The sequence below is a fragment of the Lagenorhynchus albirostris genome, chromosome 5 (assembly GCF_949774975.1).
Source record: "Lagenorhynchus albirostris chromosome 5, mLagAlb1.1, whole genome shotgun sequence".
NCBI classification, from domain to species: Eukaryota; Metazoa; Chordata; class Mammalia; order Artiodactyla; family Delphinidae; genus Lagenorhynchus; species Lagenorhynchus albirostris.
The window spans coordinates 30,913,558-30,937,081 of NC_083099.1; the positions used below are offsets into that span (position 1 = coordinate 30,913,558).

Sequence of the window (23,524 nt, forward strand, 5' to 3'; positions counted from 1 at the left end):
TTGCCCTCGTCCTCACTCCTTCTAGGGCATCAGATGAGACAACAGACACCAGGAGGCCCTGTTTCCAACCAGCCCTCCACATACACACCTCCTCACAAGCTTCCCTACCCACATGCAAACCCGTTCCTGCGAACAAATGCCAGCCCACTGGGTTATGAGGTACCACCAGACTGTGAACATTATGTCAGGCCTAACAGGACTTCCTGGGACACATAGGACACCGCACTGAGGTGCAAGGGTTACTGGAGCAATGAGACCTGGTGTTTTCCCTCGGGAGCCCTCAGTCTATCAGGAGACATATGGCCCATGCACACAAAAAACTCCTACACATTCAAGAACTCATGTGCCATCCTTATAACTAGTACCGCTAAGAGAAGGACAAGAAACACATCAGGGGTTTCTATGGGGCAGACGGGCTCACAGAGGCATGCTTCTTCCCCGAGGTCTTCTGGATACATAAAGCATTTGTTCTGTCAAGAAAGAAAGAAAGAAAGGAAGAAAGGAAGGAAGGAAGGAAGGAAGGAAGGAAGGAAGGAAGGAAGGAAGGAAGGAAGGAAGGAAGGAAGAAAGAAAGGAAGGAAGGAAGGAAGGAAGGAAGGAAGGAAGGAAGGAAGGAAGGAAGGAAGGGAAGAAAGAAAAGAAAAGATAAGAAAGAAAAGAAAAGAAAAGAAAAGAAAAGAAAAGAAAAGAAAGGAAAAGAAAAGAAAGGAAAAGTAAAGAAAAGAAAAAGAAAGGAAGCAAAAGAGAGACACACACACTTCAAATTCCCAGGGCTCATTTCTATAGCTGAGGTTGTGCTGCGGCTCGGCTCTCAGAAGGAAACGGATCCCAGGGCCTGGAGGGTTGGCAAAAAGTCCCTCTTGCACTGGAAAATATTTGTAGTCCGGCTTTGCCTTTATTTACCCAGAACATTTAATGTGCCTTTTTTCCTCATCTTTCATATCCGCTCAGAGAAGATGTTAATTTTCTGAAATTAAACACTTAGCTTGATTACTGTTTTGTTAATTGCTGCATTCAAAAACCCCTGGTGCTCCTGCCTGTTTAACATGGATGGTGCTGTGAAAATGATAGGCGCAGAGTTGGCGTGCAGGTGGATGGACAGCAGCGTCGGAATTGCCAACCCGACACCCCCACTGGTGCCTGCTGGAGCAGCTAGGGCCCTGCCTATGCGGGAGGGGGCAGCCCAGCCTGGGCATAGCAGAGTGTCTCCCGCAGGGCCGTGTTTTGGGAGGACAGTGCACCCGGGATGTCCAGGTCTCACCAACATCTGGGAGAATGTGGGGTCTTAACTGCAATCACAGTGCCCGCACAGAGATGCCGGAGGAAGGAAAGATCACAGAGAAAGCTAAAGCCACACCATTTGCTGATGTCTGTGATGAGTTTAAGAAGGATGGAGGCATCCATTCATACATTTATTTGATAATTTATTAAATCATTCAATGAACATTTCTCAAATGCTGTTATTAGAGGAATAATAGCACCTAGCTAGACACTGGGGAACAGTAGCCACTCAGGAACTGACATTTGCCAGAGGAGCGAGGACAGACTCATCACCAGTCTCCTCCTCCCTCCTGCCCCCTGTGCCTTGGCCACAAGGCGAACAGAAACTATCTCGTAATGCAACTAGAGGCTCCCTCTGTAATGAGGGTGATAACAATCTCATTTGGACTTTGAACAGGGGAAGGAACTTACTACATCTCACTGCCTGGCAGTCCCATTTTCACTGAACAAGACGTGTATTTAGAGCGCCCAAGAGGTAGTAAAATGAGCAAATAGGTCCCTGGGGCCCGTGGGGCCCTCTAGTCATCCTCAGAGCCACACAGCTGTTCTCCAGCTTTTAGCAGCATCTTAGGCACTGCTCAGGACCTGGAACAGGGAGCTTTCCTACGCCCAACCACCGCGTGGCCCAGCATGTGAAATCTGTCCGCAAGAAGTTCAAATTGGTCAGATAGTAAGTAATAAGATATCCCACCCTGTACTGTCACTGTATAGCAACAACCTCCTCGGATTGAAATGCTTTCTAGCAATGGCATGTGATCACATCCTAACTTTTGCAAAGTGAGAGCTGGCACCTCAGTGGGCTGTGGCACCCATAGCCCAGCTGAGATCCCCCTTGGTGACTTTCTAGGCATCTGAGCCCAGTCTCAATGAGCGCTGGGGATCAGAATGGGAGCTCCCCAAGGCACAGACGCTTGTCTGTGCTGTTTGCTCCTGTGTTCCTCAGGCCTGGAGCCGTGAATGACACACAGAAGACATCAATAAATATTTGTTGAGTAAGTGAATGGGAGCCCCTAGAAGCAGAAGCCAAGAAGTCAGCATGTGGAAAGCAGTCACAAAGATTGTGGTGAATGAATGAATGCATTTCCAAAGTTAATGTGCTTAAACAAACCCCCCTTTGAATCTCACTGTTTTCCTCTGAGTACATCAGGGCTTCTGGTAACATCCTAAGGTCATCCCCTTAAGTTTTCCTTCTAAGAGCCAAAGGAGAGGAAGATACCTTGTACCCTGGCTGACCTGGAGGGAGCACCTGCCCACCCGTGGACCACCAGGATATATTCTGATCACTACACATCAACCAAACATTTATATACCAAAGCTCATATGTAGGGATTAAAGGAGCCTGGCAAATATTTATCAAGGTTCTATGCCTAGTGCTGTGGGTCCCTCCCTCATGACAGTGGAGTAGGTTGGAAAGTCTGATTCTCTGCAGAACTTACCACCTAGTGGAGAACCCAAGGCTGCTGGGAGTGGAAGGCCATGACTTTGGTCAAGGGCAATGGTATGTGGTGACCTGTTCCACTCAAGAGACAACAACCCCTGTTTGCAGATGGCAGGACCTTTCTGAGGCCACTTGGAAGTTCCTCCTCAATGCCAGGACTTAAGAAACAATAAAAACAGCCTTTTGGAGATTAAAAATGAGAAGAAATCAATAAAATGAACTATGAAATTGAATTAAGAACAGTGAAATTGTCATTGACTTAAGTTTGTTTTTAACTTTTCCTTATTAAGTTCAATGAAAGTTTTCCTTAAAGTCATTCCCATCTTTTTGAGGTTCTGACTCAATCTTTTTCTCTGCTCTGGAACAAATTTCACCTGTTAATTTCCAGTGAAACCAGCCCTTAAAAATGGACTAGATTCAGCATATGGACCTTAACACTCTAAATTTTTACAGGCAGCAGTGTAATATTGTTTTAATATTTAATTTTGAGATTTACATAATATCTTCCCTCCAAAGAGCTCAATATATTGCAATATCATAAAAGTCCTTTTCATATTCAAAGATTATTCTTTATGCATGCAAATACTATACTTAACCAAGGAATAATGCAAATTAGGTGATGTGTTCAGAGAAATTGGTGGGCTGGGTAATTCATGTGTGGGAAAAGTAGCATCTCTGAGTTAGTTTAATTGTCTAGGAACTTTGAAAATGCCTTAAAAATGGGCAAACTATAGGGGCTTGTGATGACTGACAGAGTAGTGTAGTATTTTTTAAATAAAATTAAGTAACGGCTTGTGTCTGTGTTGTGGGCACAGTGTATATGTTAGTGTTTCACATGCAGTTGGCACCACAGGCCATACATGAACTGTGCACAATATAAATGCTGCTGATGCATCATACAGGGAAGGGAAAAGTGCTGCATCTCCAAACACATGATGAGGAAAGACAGTCAGGCTCCTCTGAGCGGCAGGTTGATCCTATGTCGGGTATACAGGTTCTGTTCCTTCCCTGCCGTCTTCATTAACCCCTGGAACACAGATTTCACTGCTCCCCTTTCTGGTGCCTACTCCTTCCTTGAAGAGTGGCCAAACCAATATCTGTCATTTATCTGATCTAGATGACATCAGTCCCAAACAAAGGGACCAGGGGCCTTGGAAGGAAACAGCCTAGGGGGGAAAAAAAGCCCAGCAAATTGCTGTCTGGCTCAGGACATATTCTCAGAAATTATGCTCATCTCCCAGTCCATCACACGGTTTGCAAAGTGATTTTCTCTCCTCTGTCTCATTTGCTTATCACACAGCACTAGGAAGCAGGTGCCAGTCCTCCCATCTTACTGTGGAGAAAGGAGGGATCACGGCAATTCAATGAACTTGCATGAGTCATGTGAGGAGCAGAGAGAGGGGCCAACCCCACGTCTCCCCTCCCCACTGCACGGCTGCCACCATGAGCCCAGGAGTGACTGAGCCCAGGAGTGACTGGGAAGGTGACTGCCCCGAGGGGGGATGAGATGGTACCACACAGCACACTCACCCTTCAAGCCTGTGTAAGTCAGATTAGCCCTCTGAATCAGAGGCTGCAAGCCACAGCCAAAAGGCCAAATCCAGAATTGGATTTGTTTGCCTCTCAAGTGTTTTAAACTTTTCTAATTAGTTGTCAACATTTTTAATCTGGATTTTCAGCTTATAACATCTGGCAGCGCTGGGTATGACGCCACTTGCTGGAGCTGAGTAGGGGCTGCCCCTGTTCTTCTCTTCAACTCCCTATATAGTCCCCACCACTCCCTCTTGTGTGACTCCTGGCTCCGTGTCGCTCCTGCCATTACCTGCCTGGCCTCATGGGTCTTTGAGTGTGTTCTCTCTGGCTCAGATGCTCCCAAATTTACTGACTTTATTTTACCACACTACAAGTTGATTTTATAGATGTGCTGGTCTGATTTGTCTTATGTATTTTTTCCAAGATTTCCTCTGAGGTTGTCTTCCCCAACTCTGACACTCAGAGTCTAGTTGGCAGAAAAGAGAAGTCAAGTTTGTCATTCACTTTAATTCTCTCTGACAGCCAGATGATCCGGCCATCAGTCTGAACCTGGGGCCAGGTGCCGGAGAGTGATCGCAGAAGTTACTGGTGATAACAACCTCTCTGCAGATCGCTTGGCCACTGGAACAGAGAGAGTTCCACCTGATCTGGCCTAGTTTAAACTCAAGGCAGCTGTATTCAGCGCAAGGCTGCATCCCTAAAGACCTCACGTAAATCTGAGCTTGCATAATTCATGACCAACCCTGACCAAAGGTGATGGACATTTTTTTGACACCTAAAGTGGCCCAGCTACGTGGCAATAGCTTAGAGGGAGCTTACAACCTACACAGCTCACCATAATGCAACTTTTGATCAGTCTGAGGATAAAATGGCCACAAACCTGAGTATGAAACCCAGAAACATCATTTGCTGGCTGTGAGATGCTGAGCAAATTCCAAAAGCATTCTGACCTCGGTTTCTTCATATGACCCACATCAGTTTTGTAAGGAACTTGGTAGGGGCTTGGCACACTGGAGGTGCTCAAAAATGGTAGTCCTCTGCCTCAGCCTATGGGCTGCATGAGAATCCCATCCTGATACTCTCCGAGTGATACGAGATCCTTGAGTATATATACTTGACTGGGGTCATCACAGAAGGAAATGAAGGCTTGTTGGATCTCAGGATGCAATAGACCCTGTGGTGTCCCCCAGTCATGCTGGTTCCGAGGGAAGAACTGTACCTAATATGTATCCAATGGACCAAAAGATGACTACAAAATCTCCTTAGATCAAAACCCTAGGGTCAAGAGAAGCCTACTGGCTTTGTGACCACCTAGAGGGCTGGGATAGGGAGGGTGGGAGGGAAATGCAAGAGGGAGGGGATATGGGGATATATGTATACGTATAGGTGATTCACTTTGTTATAAAGCAGAAAATAACACACCACTGTAGAGCAATTGTATTCCAATAAAGATGTTAAAAAAAAAAAAAGAAAGAGAAGCCTACTGGTGACTTTCTCTGATAGACTGATACCAACCATGACTCTTTTTGTTGGGTAGCTAAATCAGCTAAGATGAGCTGCCTGCCTCCGCTGGGCAGGGCTCATGAGAGCAACACGATGCAGCACCAACGTGGCACATCTGGGCAGCCCCAAGGAAGGAGAGCATGACAATCCTGCCTCTACTGGACAGTAAGAATGGCACACCCAGCCACAGATGCTGTCCATAGCTCCTAAACAAAGGAGGAACCAGCCCAGAGCAGTGAGCAGCCTCCCAAAATAGATTCCCACATTCAGATCAAGCCCACAACCCTTGGCAGACAACTTGTCCAAACCCTTCTCTCATGTGACCCTGATATCCATTGTCAGGATCCAATTCACCTTGGAACAACTTGTACCCCTCAACAAACACACACCTATCTCCCATTTCCACCCAGAGGCAGGGGGAAGCCTTTCATGGCTCAGCGTCACAGAGAAAATTGTGGAAGGGTCATCAGCCTGCACACTGAGATGCCATCCACTCAGCCGGATGGCACTGTGCTTGGAGGCTATGATATGGGGAGCCCAGAGGGACTGCCCACCTTTTAGGGCAGGAAACAGAAGAGAGAAACAGAATGGATGCCCTGCCGACCCTCCTTCTAATCCCAGATTTCCCAAGCCCTTCAAGTCTCTGCTTCCTTATAGGAAAAATGGGAACAATAATGTACAAGTCACAGGGTAATTATGAAGATCAAATGAGTCTGTATATTCCAAAATTGTTTGTCAACTCAAAAGAGACACAAAATATGAATAATAACTATTACTCAATCAGAACCCACTCAATAGTCCCCCCACCATTTCAATTCGATATGTTCCAGGCAGGGAATATATACGCAGTAAACACTTAACAGTTGATTTAATGATTGATTCCAGGACGGCTCTTGGTCCACTTCTTTACCTGCCATCTACCTACTCATGATCCAAACAGTAGGACAAATGTGGCCACAGGTACTGACAAGGGTCGCACCATACCTGGAGGTCCAAGGGGGAAGGCTGACCTGGATCTTGCCCAGAGTGGAAGAGCCCAGGGCTGCTCTGGAAAGGGGACAGGCATATCATGACTTCTTGGTGATACAGGGGTTCATCCACCTTGTCTCTTAATGGATCTGAGTGAGTCACTAGGGATTTTATGATGCCTGTTATTTAGTGTCTCTTTCATCCCTTATAAAATCTGGAGCTTCCATTCATGTTTCTAAACTCTTCTTGCAGAGGTACAGGCTCGAGTGTTTATTTTGAAACTTCTCATCTTTTTAAACAAATATCTGTTTGTGGAAAGTAACTTGCATTCACATGTGGACTCACCAAACAGCACCGTGCTCCTCAGAGCCCCACAGCCCACGGATGAGAAACCACTGGTTAACTTGACCTTTATTTTATAATAACCATATGCCACCGAGAAGCACTTGCAACCTTACCTTGTTGATTGTAAACTTTTCTGACACCCAAATTCCAGAATTTCTAAAGAGAAATCATAGATTGGACAGTGACAATGGGGCTGGGACTACAAAATCAGGGAAGGTTAAGAATAAAGGGCCCATGAGAGGGCGAACAAAGGGCATGAGAAATGCTCCTGGAGGGGCCAATGGGTAAGGACAGAAATAAATATTTTGAATATTGGTAACACAGGGTCCCTTGTAGAAGCCCTGGTCCCTCAGCTCCACGGCAGCCTGAGAAGGTGCAGATGGCAAGACAAGCAGATGGGCAGGTTCGGGAATAGCAGGGGAAGGGAAGGGAGGGGCAGAAATCAAAGCAAACCAATATAAGTGGCAGGTTTGTTCACACATGCTTAGAGAGAGGGAAAAGACAGCCAAGCCCAGCGTAACATGACAGACTGGAAGGATTATTATTCCCAGAAGCTGGGACACTAAAATATTTCAGCCAGTTTTCTGCCTTAAACTCTCCAAGGGAAATACTGCTAACAAAGGCTGCTCATGTTATGTGCTCATCATGATGCAGAAATTACCGTTCTCTTCTCTTTGAGTAAGATGGGCTGTCACAACCTTTGTCTCCATGGCACTGGGGCTGTGGTCACCAGCTGGAGGCTTCCACACTTCCACTCTTATTTTCTCACTACACACGTATGCATGTAAACACGTGACCATACGCATACATACAAACACGCACACACGAACACACACACGCTCACAGCAACAACGCAGCCATCTGGATAGCCATGCTCTCCGACGACACCTTTTTTTCTTCTCAGTTCTGACAGCTTAAACCCAAGAATCATCTGTCATCAAAGATGCCTGGTGTTAAAAGAGGTAGAATGAGTCTCGGGATGGGGAGAGGAGGAGTAGGAAAAGATGGAGAAGAATAGAAGAGGTCAAGAATTGGGGGCTATGTGGAGGGAGAGGGAGCAAAAAGAAATGCTCGTGTCCTGCTATTCCGCTAAAAAGCTGTCCTTTTAGAATTTGTTGATTGAGAAAAATCCATAATTCCAAGGAAGATCATGGTCCACTGCCCACGACCCCCATCGTTGCCTGTAGACGTGATCTTCATGTCCCCTCTGCAGCCTTGCACCTTCCCTTCAAGGGGGAGATTGCTCATTTCTCTCTAGCTCCTTTGGTATTTACTGCATGTTTACAGCACACAATACTTAGCTCTGTACGTTGTGTCTATGTCCTGGAAATTCTTCAGTGATTGAGTTTCACGGGAGGAACGATGGTGTCCAAGTATCATTGTATCCCTCACAGTGTCTAATCCATAGCTTGGCACACAGTAAATGTTGAATAACTGTCTCAATAATTGAGTGAATAAATAAACAAATGAGTGAGTGCATGAATGGACTGGTTAAATGGATATAAAAAGAAATGGATTGCTGCAAGGGGTGTGAAAAGCAATAAAAGGAAAAGGTCAGAAGAGCAAAAGATACAGAAATAAAGAGAAGAGAAGAAAATGTGTTCTGAGCTATGCATGCCACAGGGATGTACCAGCCATCAGGAGTGATCTACTGCCAACTATCTGAAGTCTCTATAACAGTTTAGCATTCATCTGACCAAGTTGTAAAGGAGAACGTACTGTTGAATTACATGGGTTTAATTGAAAAATAATCTATGAAGGCAGCACTGACTATCACATGATTTCTGGCAAGTTTCTTTCGCTGGGCTGGCTAATAGAGCCGCACTGGTGTTCTCAAGATCGTGCAGTGTTTCTGCCCATCCACCCACCTACCCATCCATCCATCTGTCCATCCACCCTTCCAAGGACATTCATTGAGCCCCAGCTGGTTGCAGAGCACTGGGTCATACTCTGGCTTGGATGTACATCTTTGCTTTTGAACTGGGCACAAGAAAACCCCTCAGAATCCGGTTCATTCTCAGAGGTGAAACACTATAGCCTTTTCCTCCATGGCCACAAATGCCCATCGCCTAATACTTTCACTCCTGGGAGGAGGCCTGAGGGCAGACAAACGGGATATGTGTGGCTGAAGTTTTGTTCCTGCACAGAAGTGGCAAAGAGCCAGCCCCACAGACAGACAGACAGGAGCACAGATGCCTGCAGACTTACCAGCTTGGTTTGTGGTGATGTTGACGGAGACGTGCTGTGGGGGGAAGGGACTTTTGCTGGAGACCCCATTGACGGCCTGGATGTCAAAGGTGTAGGGGGTGTGGGCCCACAGGCTGCTGATGGAGACACGGCACTCAGTCAGGCCCAGCTGCCTGGGCACGAACTCTACGTTGTCATCGCAGCGGGAGCAGCTCCGGCGGTCTGCCCGGCACTTCTTACAGATGATGTTGTAGGTGACATCATCCCGCCCACCCGTCTCCCGAGGAGGGTGCCACTCCAAAATGATGGATGTCTCATTGACGATGGATATGACATTGCGGGGACCTGATGGCACACCTATAGGGAGACAACGAAAGGACAGTGAGGTTGGATAGAAGTTTCCCCAGCATCTCTCCATTTGTCTTTGGTGTGTTCCTACTCTCATCACATACACACATCCCTTCTCCTCCCTCAGCCCCAAATCTCCATGCCTCAATCCATTCTGAGAAAAAATGACAGAGATGACAACCTGTTTCCCACTCCCCTTTTAGTCATCCCCACTGGGGTTTTCCTTCTTTGAATCATGTGTGCCAAGGGAGAGGAGGATGGAGGACTTGGGTACAAGCCCTTCTGTTCGAAGGACCAAGCTGCATCCTCCAGGCAACTTTAGTATCAATAACATGTATGTATATTGGACTCTTATTGGATTCCTTGTCTTTTCTTAATTGGTGTAGAGCTCAAGGGTTGAGGGATAGGAGTGACCCCTCATAAGACCAAACATATCCCGGTATCCTGCATAAAATCTCATACAATCTGGGATCTATGTGGTGTGTGCATGGCATTGGGAGTGTTTTTCTGTAGGATGGGCTGCCAGAAGACCTGGAGAGATGAATATTCACATTGCACAAGTTTTGGTGCATGAAGTCAGGAAATTCACGCAGCCACCATTTTTGACCCCATGACACTAGAAGAACACAGGGGTTTGTCCCAGACACTCTGCTAGCTACTTTGCATGCATTTAACACGCCCCCCACCCCAAGAACGCTATTGGGAAGGTACAATAATTAATTCAATTTTATTGAAAGGGAAACTAATGCTGAGAATGGGGACTGGCTATAGATCATTTGGTCTATGAGAACTAAAATTGGCATGGACACCACATCTGCCCGATTCCAAAGCTCACGTTCTTAGCTATAGCCCTGTGCTGCCTGTTAGTGAAACTATCTTTTCCTACTAAGGAAAGAGCTGGCCTTACTCTGATATGACACTCCAAGAGTTGGCAGTCAAATCTATAAACGGACAACAGGACATTTGAACAGACTGCCTCTCCTACAAATCAGCCTGGCTCACAGGGACTCAAGGAGGGCAGCCTCTTCCCTCTGGAAAGTTCTGCCCATGGCTGCTGGTCACACTCTGGCAAAGGCTGAAATGCCTTGTTGCAAAACTCTAGAAAGCCTGGTCCCTAGTAGGAGGGCAAAAATGCTGCCGAATTAATGGCCGGCCGCAGTCCTGAGCATTTGGAGATTAAGTTGGAGAATCTCCTGCCCAAGAACAGAGCAGATCACAGCCTCTGGCTCCCAGGCTGAGCTCTGCTTATCTTCAGTATCCACCTGATGGAAATGGATCCCTCCTGGAAGCACCGCCCCCCCCCCCCGCCACGAATGGTGGGCCGGCTGGAGCCACCGCTCTGGATAGTAATGCTTTCAGAATTCACGCACGTGACTGTCGCCAGCTGAACGAAGACGTGTAGGGCAATTCATGCTGGAGACAGGAATCAAATGCCAACACACAGAATGAGGGAATAACAACAAGGTCGGGGGGCACCAGGGAAGGATTCTGTGTTGAATCAGTCAACAGCAAGCAGCTAGAGCAGAAAGCAAATATTAAATTGGATTGTATGAAAACATGAAAGAAAATCAGTACTGTACTATATAAAGCCCGTTAGGCCTGAGCTAAAGCACGACTTTCATGCATGCTTGTGACAGGGCAGGATTCATGAAGCATTTTTACTAAAGTCTTGCAAATAGTGTCCAAGAATTCCCCACCCATGTGCCCAGGGATGAACATCCACCTCTTTGGGAATCAGCACACAACTAGTACTGGGCGGGCAATTGGGACCACGCTAGGTGGGCTTCTACAGGTCGTGGCCAGCCTCATCTCACACTGCACTAGTCACTAAATGGTCATATCGGCGGGCGCCTGTCTTAGACATGTCTGTTTGCTTGCACTGATGACACTCAGACCACAAGCTCCCAGTGGTCAGTGCCATCCCTGCCTGTCTCATTGTTACAGCAGACAGCCTAGCTTCAGCCACAGGCCACTGTTTCTCATGATCATAATAATTACGTTCACCAAGCGCGTGCTCTATGCCAGGCATGGGGTAAATCCTTTAACCATGTTATCTTGCTGCATCCTTAGGCTATCTTGAGGCTATCACTCAGAAAGCAGCCTTGGGCGGAGGAGCAGAGACAGGTACCGACAGGGAGAGTGACCACTCACCCCTGCCACCCTTTGGAGACCTCCCCACTTCAGTTACCTCCTCTCTCCCTTGAACTTCAACTTCACCCTCTCCTCTAACTCCACCTTATCCCCTTAAATGTGAATAAGTCATTGCCATTTTTTTTTTTTTTTTTTTTGTGGTACGCGGGCCTCTCACTGTTGTGGCCTCTCCCGTTGCGGAGCACAGGCTCCGGACGCGCAGGCCCAGCGGCCATGGCTCACGGGCCCAGCCACTCCGCGGCATGTGGGATCTTCCCAGACCGGGGCACGAACCCACGTCCCCTGCACTGGCAGGCAGACTCTCAACCACTGCGCCACCAGGGAAGCCCAGTCATTGCCATTTTAAAACCAAAATATGGTCACCTGGCGTTTCTTTCTCTATATTACATGTCCTCTATCTACTCTCCAGCCAATCTTTCCCAAAGCGGAGTCACCCTTTTGGGCCTCCCTCTCTCCCTGCTCAGCGAGCTGCAGCCTGGTTGCTCTCCCACTCCACCACCATGCCTGCCTTTTTTGGCAGGGGGGCCCCTACTTGAAAAATCCAGGGAACACAATTCAGTCCTTACCTTCCTGACAACTCCCTGTGTGGTCACCACATGTGGGAGCCCAACACACAGTCTGTCCACATATCTCTTTTCCTCTGATCTTTCCCTTCCTCTGTATCTCCACTGCCTCACAGTGATGGGCCTCGTCAATTTTCCTGCCCTATTGCAGACTCCTAACAATTCTCTAACATCACTTTCCATCTCTCCTATCCATTCTCTCCTGCCAGGGTGTAAGTTCCAAACGTACATGGGATCATACTGTTTTCTACTCAAACCCCAATTATTCAAAAGTTCACCCTCCTTTCCAAGTCCTTCAGGTCCCCATGTGGTCTTGCTGCTTTTGATCTCATCTCTGGCCCCTTGGACCTTAACCCTCATATTGGAACGAACAGGAAGATTCCTGTGATGTCCTGTGCACACTAAGCTCTCTTTACTTCCGCCAAGCCTTTGCACTGTGCTTTCTCCTCTGTCTGGAATTCTTTTCCTTCTATCTACTTGAAGAACTCCTGCTCACCCTCCAGATCCAGCACATTCCACCAGGAGTCATGCATCTCCGTGCTGGGCTTCCATAAGCCCATTTCTGGATGCCTAACTCAGAATCCACCATTGCACTGTGATGGGCTCTTCTTATATGTCCTCACCATGCTGTGGCCTCCTGGTGAGCAGGGGCTGGTGGCTGGTTAGTCTCCATGATTCTTACGCTCAGCATTTTGCCTGGGAGAGGCCCCATTCCACCAGTTTTCAACCTCTACGCAGTGTGCAAGGCTTCAGGTCACATGTGTGCACCCCTCTCCAGCATGAGACATGATGCCCTGTGGCGGGGCTGAGAAAGGATGCAGCAGCAGCAGCAGGGAGGACCCCGCTTGTACCCCTGAATGGTAGAGGCTTTGGTGAGATAAAGTGGCAGGTAAGGAGCTGCCCCGTCCCTGATCCATTGGTGTCCATGGCAGCTGGGGGAGAACAACCCTGGTCAATACTTTCTCCACGTCTGTTCATTTGCTTCCCACTCAAGAAGAAAAGCAGTGGGTTTCCAAGAAGAATTTTTCAAGTTTATTTAAAAACAGGCTTCATATGAAGCAACCACCCCTCATTCATGGCTGCACTCCAGAGCAAATGCATCTGTGGGGCATGAACAGGGCTCTGCGGGAGCCGTGGTTGCCGAGTCCAAGGCTGCATAAATCTGAATCCTTTCCTTCCAAGGAGCAGGAACAGACATTAAGAGCCTTCCCTGGAGAGCAGACTCAGAGAGCTCGGAGAACCTGCACGGTGCCTGGGCTCCCAGCACATACTTGTGGAAGTGACCCAAGTCTGGGCCACAAACAATGGCTAGAACCCAATTCATTATTCATTTGTTCACTCACTCACTCTTTTAATAAATACTCTTGCACTGTTCTGGGCACTTGGGAAATAGGAAAAAGAAAGCCAGACAAGCTCCTACTCCCATGGAGCTTACATGGAGAGAAAAAACTGACAGGGAAAAAGGAAACACAGAGATAAAGGAGATGGTTCCAGATGAGAATAAGTGTCAGGAAATAAAGCCATCCCCAGGCTCAGATTGCCTCCCCACCATGCTTGCTCCTGTCCCTTTTCCCACGAGGTTTCTTCCAGGCCAGGCAAGCCAGGCCCAGTGTCTGGGCAGCTAAAACAATGATTGTCCTCAAGTTTGTGCTCCATTGTCCTGATGACAAGGATGCATTCCTGCAAGTAGGCAGCCTAGTCTCTCCTGTGCCTGAACAAAGAGTCTAACCAGAGAGCAGATTTGGCCTCCAAATAACTCTCCCTAGATTTAGGGCCATTTCCTACCCATCTAGGCTGCATCCCCTGGGTTTGGGGCCCTCCCCCTGCAGAGAGTGTTTGGCCAGCACTGGGGTCCCCAGCAACATCCTCAGGAAGGAGGCCAAATGAGACCAGCAAACCAAAACTTTAAAGGGGGAGTGGAGAGGGAGGCCAGAGGGAGAAGAAAATCTGCTTTCTCCGTCCTCAGAAGCCCTCGGGAAGTACACTGGCAGGGCTCAGAGCCAGGGTCTCCTTGTCTAAACTCCCTGCTCTCTCATCCGTGTCCTCGTTTTTCTTAATTACATACAGACAGGCTTTTTGAAGCCTCTCTGATCTGTTGCCACGGTTACTACTGATGAAAGCTTCCTGATGAAAGGGCTAGGAAAACTCAGTCCTTTTAAAGGATGGGAAAACTGCTGAGCTGAGGAACAGGGTGGATTCTGGGTTGTAGGGATGGGTCTCCAGGGTCTTCCAGGATATGCCTGAGAGGTTGGCTCAGACTGCATGGAGCATGGATGGCGTTGGGACTTCAAAGAGTTAAGCAGAAATGATCCCTCTAGAGCCATAGGGCTAGCCCAAGTGTTGTCACATTGAGATAGAATCTCCTGCTTCTTAATGTGCTTTGGGCCAGATGATTTTTTTTTAAAGAATCGAGAGACAGGGTGGGTGGGAGAGAGTAGTTGAGTTTATTTGTAGGCATAAAGCTGGAAATAAGAGCACTCTTGAGTAATCAAAGGGAAAATCTGCTGAAGACAGGGAAGCCCCGGAAGCCAATTTCTTTATTAGGAATCTTAATAAAGCCAACATCCTGGTTTGAGAATTTAGATGTGAATTTCTGGCTGGTCCGAGGTATAGAGCAGGCAGTGTCCAGCTAACTGTGCATTGCTGCTGCCAGGGTCTGTGTCCTTGTACCCCTCCCCATGGGGAGCAGGTGAGGGTGGCAATCACAGCGAGGCAATGCTCTCCTGGGAGACTCCTTGTGCAGGCTGGAATTGAACTGCTCTGCATAAGGCCACAGATGAGGCCATCCCTTTTGTGTGCATGACCCATTGAAGAATCTGATGAGAGCAACGAAGATTTTCCTGAGAAAAATGAACATGTACTTGAACAGATACTTGTTTCCAGAGACTCTGAGAGGTCTCTGAAACCAACCAACAAACCTCCTAAATGTTCACAGCAACAAAGTTAAAAAAATATTCTCTTGTTGGCAAAACTTAGGGATGTGAACTTCTAAGCCTTAATTTTCTCATCTGAAAAATGGTAGTTTTGAGGATTTAATGAGATAGTAAGTCCAAGGAGTTTAGCTATATGGTTGGTACCCAGAAAAACTCAGTTAATGTCAGCTGCTACTATTATTAGTATTGTCATTATTGGATGATCTGGTTGACCCACTCGTTGAACTAAGATTAATCTAATTCAGCCACTTGTTCCTTGAGCAGAAACACTGATGCCCAGACCTATGCTGACATCCATGAAGATAAGAGGAACCCATATGCTTATTAATGAGGCAAGAACTCTTACCTACAGAATACTGGGAATTGTGGGCACATACAGTTACGTGTCAAAGCAAGTGATACAGACACAAAGAGTTACAAACGGATGTTTGAGGAATGATAAGATCAATGAAGAAAAAAATTTTTAGAGATGGTGTCTGGGCATCCTGCCTACAAGATTGGAGTTGTACTTGGGGAGAAACACCCTGAAGGCTTTCTGCTCTAGTCTGTACCCTCTGGGACACCTAACCCTTGCAAGCACATTCTGGGTAGAGCCCTAGTCTTGAGTATAGGGCTGTGTCTCCAGAATGGTTCCAGCTCTTTTTAGCTCCTGGGCTCAGAACCTCTGTGTACATCTGTACACCTGCTTTCTGGCCTTCTAAGAGGCTGTCTGGCTTTGACCAGTATCTGGTCTTGCTTATTCTCCTTCCTCTTGGCAGGGAAACCCCACCTTTATACTCCTACAGCAAACTGTGTTCTCTATGCAATCTTCCTTTAGGAGAAAGGGTTGAGATAGGATTTGTGAATGAGCCAAAAAGGACATTTGATACTCAAGACTCTCGAATGCAGCAACAGTGTTCTCATGGCTGAGAGGAGTCAAGATTTTAGTTTGGAAATATGTGGTTTGCATATTTTAATGTGGGCTGAGGATTAAGAAGGGAGAGAAAGGGAGATCAGAAAATAATATCAGGGATAGATATGGCAAAAAAAGTGTGTTGTGAGGGGCAAGGAAGACATGTGAGGAGTGGTCCAGGACTGGTTATCAAAAGTGATAGTACTATCAGGACATCTCTTTACTCACTGCTCACTGTGACATAGCTACTTTAAGGAACCATGTCTGAGTGATTGGAAGTCTTCCTAGGGAAGAATAAAGGTCTTTGAGATTTTATAGAGAAATAGATAGGAATCAGGGAGAAGAGGCAGACATGGAAATGGAGGCTATGAAGGTCTGAAGAGGTTTTATATATAGGCAAAGTATGCAGGAAACTAAGTCAGGCTGGTGGTTACGCCTTTGCCCTCAATACAGCATACAGGGCTGAAAGCAGGATGGGTTGGAGGGTAACATAAGCCAAAAAGGGGAAAGTCTGTGAATGTCAGAAAGGCTGTAGAGTTACCAAATAAACATGAGGTCAACTTCATGTTCAGCTGTAGTTCCTTCTTTGGTAACTTGTTTATTGAAAACAATGTCAAAACAAAGAACGTCTCTTTATTCTCTCTGGCTGCCACGTGTAGCTTTGACACTCTTCAGACTAAGTTCAGCTCTCTCTCTCTCTCTCTCTTTCTCTCTCTCTCTCTCTCTCTCCATTTCTCTTTCCCTCCTGAGGCACCAATTCCTCTTCCACCATTCCTTCACTTGCTGTAGACTTCCTGGGAGAGATTGGACAAGAGTGACCGCTATGCTAGAGGAAAGGTTTGTGACGTGGTGTGTCGTGCAGGTTCAGCACCTTGGAGAGGAGCATATGAGCCTGAGCACCCCCACTTTCACTGGGGTTCCCTGGATGGCAGTGGGCAGTTCCCAAAGGTTCTCTGTCAGGCACCAATAACACCACAATAACAAGGGTCTTCGACAACAGGGGTTGTAAAGTTTTGTCATTAAGGGGGTGGGGTGTATGACTACTTGCCATATCAGGAAACCAAGAGTAAGTTATCAGGGACCTGGTGGAAAGCAGTGGCATCAAATGAACAGACCGCTGAGGCACCCTCCGTTCAATAGTGGAAGCTTGGAGGGGCTTGGGACCTTTGGGAAAAACTGATCAAGGATTATCTATAATTTGTGAGGGATGAGCACCAGACAATTAGAACACTGTTTTGCTCAATGTGAAAATGGTAGTGTCTGAAGTCCTGAGGTGTCTTTTCCAAAGAAGGAGCTGTGCTGGGGGCACAGGACCGGAAAACTGAGTCATGTCTGTCCCTTTGTAAGCTCAGCTACGCCGGTTACTCCTCTCAAAATGTAGGCTGTCCCCCCTGGAGAAAGGAGGAGAGGACATAGAAACCTGGAGCGGTCATGTTGCTTTACTTTTCCTAACTGCCCTCAGATCTCAATGTTCCCAGAGACAACTTTATGTCACCTTTTGAACCAGTTTAAAATGAACCCCAGGGACATAGTCTTCCTCGGGGTAGACACCTGTGGCATCTGCATGGATGTCAGGAGGACAAGGCTTTGATTGGGTGGAACTCATTTGCTTCATGCCACTGAGTGAGTGAGTAATTTTGGTAGTTTGCCTAGAATAGATTTCTACAAAGATCATCTAAAAGATCATAGAGATGGCTGTGGTTTCCTTTTCAGTGGAGTTCTATATGGAATTGTGAATTTCATTTTAACAACAAACCCTCTATGCAAAGTACTATCATAGGCATTTTGTTACATAACTTAATGAAATCTCATTTTCCCAACATCCCATGGTGTAGGAACTATTATCCCCATTTTACATATAAGGAAACTGTAGCTCAGAGCCATTAAATAACTTGCCTAAATCATGTGGTGGGTGAATGCTGGAATCAAGACTTGAGTACAGGCTTGAATGGTTCCAAAGTGCACTCTTAATAACTCTTCCCCCTAGGGTGGAGGCACCTAAGGGTGCAAGGTGCAAGTGTGATGCAAACGTAGCCAGGTGCTGGGGGGTAGGGGGTAGGTCCCTTGTGGAGGCAGGAAGCTCTTGTTCCTGAACCGTTTCAGTAGTTTCCCTATAGAAACAGGGCAACCGTGGTTCCAGGGCCTTGCTGAGCACGTCTGAGTCTGTTGCTCTTTAGGGTCTTGGAAACACTGGTCCTGTACTCAGGCAATTCTCCTAATCATAACAGTTAGTAATAAGAAGAAATGACTAGTCAAAACAAGGAGAGACCCCGCTGAGAGGGATTTCAGGAGCATCAAAGAACCCAGTGTTACACATTTCACCAAACACCAATGTTTGTAGAAAATAATTCTTGTCTCTCCTGCTTCTATGGAGCTAATTGCCTGGGAGAGAAGGGGGTGAGTTTCACTTTGTGGGAAAAGAGACAGCCCCTCTACCTGGCCTAAGCCAAAGCCTGAGCATGTAGGTTTCCCCAGGGCTGCAGGAGCCCTTGGAGGATGGCTGAGGGCCCTGCACCCCAAGAGGCAGTGTATCTCAGCAGGAATGGCTGACAGCCATCTTGCGTCACTGTCTGTGTGAGGGAGGGATAGAAGGTGGAATCTTCTATTTGTGGCCCAAAGTGAGGCCAGAGAGAGGGGAGCTTGGACATGACACCCCCTGCAGATTCCTTGGGGACACTTCAAGTCAAGGAAAGCTAGAGGTCATGTCGTCTTAAAGACCTGCCCATCAAGACCTCCTTCCTGGCCCTGAAATGTGGCCTCCAGGGCTATCAGAAGTGGTGAAAGATCCACTGGACTCACAAAGAAAATCGGGCTGAGTGCCAGCTTTGTGACTTTAGGCAGGTCACTCATGCTCTCTGAGCCTAATCTTTCATGGATTCTTGACTGATCAATCCATCTGTGTTGCTGAGACCCTACAGTGTGCTAAGCCCCGTATGTAAGATTATGGTATGAAAAATTCCCTGGCGTCTACCCTGAGGAGCTCAAAGTCTGCAGGGGAGGTGGGCACCTGCACAGCTGTCACACAAGCCACTGACTGACAAGACTGGTGGAGACGCATCCCCAGGCCCTGAGCAGGCCAGGCACCATGCTGCAGGGACATGCAGGGTCCCTGCCTTCTTCCTACTTATGGGAGAATCAAATGGCAGAATATATGTTGAAGCCATAGTGTATCTTAGTATGCTCCACATGCATTAAAGACTATTCAGTATAGTTACCCAGGAATCTCTGCCCATCCATGCATCTTCCAGCAGAGAAAGAGTGACCACGTGCACACCTGTACAGTGAATAAAAGACACTGTCCAGAACATTTGACCTGAATGCCCTCTGATGACATCTTCCTGCCTAAGGCTTTTGAGGCCCCAGGCAGATCTTCTCTATGGGATCTACCAGGCTTCTACACAGGGCTCCCACCCCAGACTGGGATTCTTTCTCTGCGGGATTCAGGTAGTCCCTGAGAGAAAGAATCCCCATAGATCATCCTGCTGAAAGATCCATACACTAGGTCACAACCTGCCAGGCAGGCTCTAAGGTGTTTGCTGCCACCAGAGGCAACAGTATAAGCCAGTCAGATTCTTCTTGAAGTCAAAGGACTTTGGGACACACTTCAGTCTTTGGCACAACAGAAGGATAGACCGTTCTTGGGCAGGGTCTCCCACAGAGCAACTTGTTTTGGAATATCATTCTTACTTGATGCAAACTCAAATGCTGAATCACCCCAAACAACTCATTTGATTTAGCATGTCCTGACTCAACCCAGAGCTTGGTAATTTCCCCCAGGCTGGTGCCAGTGTGGAGACTGAGATCAGGAAAGAAATCTAGAGCAAGGAAACTGATCCTATGTGTCTTGAGGTACAGTTGGCAGTCACTGGGCCAAGGCCTGTCAAGGATGAGGGTCACACACTTGATGGAAGCTTTGCAGGTAAAGCATCTCAACTCCTCTGAACTCTTCTCGGCACACAACCTACTCTGAACTCTCAGATACTAGGTACTAAAGAGAGAAGGGCAAGTATCTTCCAAGGTAGTTTTTAAAAGAAAATAACCATCTGGGCCAGACTGGAGAAGCCCCTACAGCATGCAGGGGTGGTAGCTGGGATAAGGCCTCAAGGCTACTTCAGGATAAGCAGTCCTCTCTCCACCATCCACAGAGAGAGTGTGGTGCCCATAAAGGACTCCTGCATCTCCACAGTTCTTCACAAATGACAAAAAGCCCCTCACCGTGTGGCAGAATTTTTCCAGTTGTCATAATTCTCCATCTTTTTTAGAGGCTGTATAACAGAATGGCATCAAGAAAACAGCTGGGAAGAGACTATGGGTTACATAGTCATGGATTATTCATTTAATTTTCCCTGGGAATACACAGAAGAGTCTCCCAGCACTGCTGTATGTGGTTCTAAAAGAGACTTGTACTGTCTTTTTCCAGGTGTACAGAAAAGGCCCAGAATCCAAAGATAACAATTTAAGGTTAAGGGAACAAAAAGAGAAATTGAAAAGGCAGGTATACCTCCCAGAAAGGTTTGGGTCATCAAAAGCAAGTCCTGATTCTGACACTTCATAGACACACTCATTCTTGGCATGGGAAGGAACCTTGGAGGTCAGGGTGTGTCCCTGGTGGTGAATGCCCTCTACAGTCCCTACCTGGTTGGCCAGCCTCTGTTTGATTCCTCCAGTGATGGGAAGCTCACTACTCCCACCACCAGGAAGTCATCTGCTAACAATAATCATAACCTCTTTGAAAATACAATGAAAAAAGTTACCTATTCTCAATACCACAAAACCCATAAAATAGGTAGAATTAAATCTCACCAGACCTGCGTAACACTTGTATGGAGACAACTATAAAACTTTACTTAAGGGCACAAAAGAAGACTTGAACACATGCTCCTGGATGAAGAGGTGCACATCATAAATATGATAGTCATCTCCAAAGTAATCTCTCTAGTCAATGCTATCCCAATCCCAATGTAGTAGGATTGATTAATGAGCTGTGCCAAGCTGATTTCAAAGCTCATCTTGAAGATAAAAATGTTTCAGAATTGGCAAGATATTTTGACAATGAATAATATGTACAGACTTGGTTTACCAGTTATTGAAACATACAATAAAGCTACTATCTTTAGAACAGCTTAGAACTGGTGCCAGGAAAGACTAAACAATCAATGGGAAAGAATAAAGATAAGTCTGTACAGTCACTTAGTAGGTAATAAAAGAGATATCTCACTAACATTTTGGACAATTCAGATGGAGCTCACAGGATGTTAATTTTTTAATAAATTTATTTATTTATTTTTGGCTGCGCTGGGTCTTCATTGCTGTGTGTGGACTTTCTCTAGTTGTGGTGAGTGGGGGCTACTCTTCGTTGTGTGCAGGCTTCTCATTGCGGTGGCTTCTCTTGTTGCGGAACACGGGCCCTAGGCACACAGGCTTCAGTAGTTGACGCACGCAGGGTCAGTAGTTGTGGCGCATGGGCTTAGTTACTCCATGGCGTGTGGGATCTTCCCAGACCAGGGCTCAAACCCATGTCCCCTGCATTGGCAGGCAGATTCTTAACCACTGCGCCACCAGGGAAGCCCCGGGATGTTATTTTTAATAAGAGAAATAAGAATACCAATATCACATCTTACACAAAAATAAATTTTAGATGGAGGAAGGGGCTAAAAATAAACTCTATATAAAGATTTAAAATAAAATAGGAGAGTGTTTTTATACCTTAGAGTGGGGAGGACATATACAAAACCCAGGCAAAAAGTCAAGACACAAATCCTCGAAACCAGAAAGAGAAAGATGGTCAGGTATGAGCTCAAAAATTAAAAACCTCGATAATGCCAACAAATACACTTATAAATTGAGTTAAAAATAAGTACAGGGCTGGGGGGCAAGATGTCACATATAATGAATAGGCATCTAGAAATCAATTTTTAAAAATAGAAAAAGGGCAAATGTTATGAACAGTCAATTCCCAGAAGACAAAATAAATTGGTCAATATATGAAAAACACTAATTTATAATGAGGGAAATACCATCAAAATTACTAGGAGGTCAGTCAAATTGGCAAAAGCCAGAAGTCTTGATAACATCCAGCTGGGCCTGCCAGTGGGGAAGCAAGATGTACACCACTGGTAGGCGTGTCACTTGGTCGAGTCTTCTGGGGAAGCACTTTGGTGGTATTGATTGGCTTTCTGAGTGTATGTGCCCAGTAACCCAGCAATTCTATTTCTAGGTGAATTTCCTCCACAAATACAGGCTTATGTGCCCCCAAGGTATGTCTGAGCGTTTTCATGGCAGTATTGTTCGTATTAGTGAAACACTGTGTTGGCCCAAATGCCCACCTATGGGGAACTGTATAACACAGCAGAGGTTGCTCTTCCCCTCCCTTCCCCCATCCCCCTGCTCCCCCCTCTGCCATCTCCCCTCCACCACCACACCAACTCTCCTCTCTTCCCCAGTCTCACTGAAGACACATTTCCCAACCACTTCCACAGAGATCACATGAGGAATCTTGACCAATGAAATGCAATCCTTCACTGTCTCAAGCAGACATCAGCATTACTGTGCTGTCGGGCCAGCTCAGAGGCAACCGTACTCCTTCCTGAGGGATACAGTCCAGCACTGCGGGTAGGGAGCCCTGAACCCGTCAGTTCTGGGCAGAAATCGGGCCCTGACACTCTCGAATGTATGAGCTAGGGTACTAGCCCTGCCGGGCCTCAGTTCTCTCATCTATAAATTAGGAATAACAGAGGTAGCTATCTTATATTCTGTGAGGTTAACTGAGAAACTCCATGTCAGGGCCTTAATCAGCATCAGCTATTATGTTAGGCGCTTATGTTCCTGTTCCAGTTGGTTGTGGGCTGTATCAGGGAGCACCAGGCACACAGCACTTGGGGTTCACTCGGAAGAGGCCTCTGCCCTAGGCCGTGGTGGTGCACAGCCTTCCCCATGCTGGGGGTACAGGTACGGGCATGGCTAACCTCATCAGAGCTGCCTACAGCCCTGGAAGGACCAGGAAGCCCTTGTCCTTCCACAGTTGACAGGCACTGGCACAAAGCCTGCCCTTTGCTCACAGGGAGAGTGAATTCTCACCTCATAAGCAAGTTCCCCTGTGCTGGCCAGCAAACAGCACCCTCTCTGGAGTAACAGAGTTGCTCTCCATCTCTGCTCACTGAGCACTGTTAGGGCTTGGTGGTGACCATGGCTTTCCATGGCCCACCTGCCCCCCCGGCCCCCAATCACCCACCAACAGAGACAGCCTGCACCAAGGCGCATCTCACTGCACAGCTGTCATGCTGGCCTCACTTCACACTGCAATGTGGAGCTTCCTTTATTGCCATTTCCAAGATGAACAGAGCTTGTGAGATGAGCCCCAGAGGGGCTGCTCAAAAGGCCA

The 23,524-nt window shown here is 47.0% G+C and overlaps 1 protein-coding gene across 1 annotated transcript in view; it reads right to left on the bottom strand.

The window, feature by feature from the left end:
* The window catches only part of EPHB1 (EPH receptor B1), a 290,260-nt gene that overhangs the window by 105,829 nt on the left and 160,907 nt on the right, over nt 1–23,524 (bottom strand). The window contains exon 5 of the mRNA XM_060149500.1: nt 9,278–9,613. Within this exon, the coding sequence (XP_060005483.1) occupies nt 9,278–9,613 (336 nt within the window). The remainder of the gene's footprint in view (nt 1–9,277; nt 9,614–23,524) is intronic.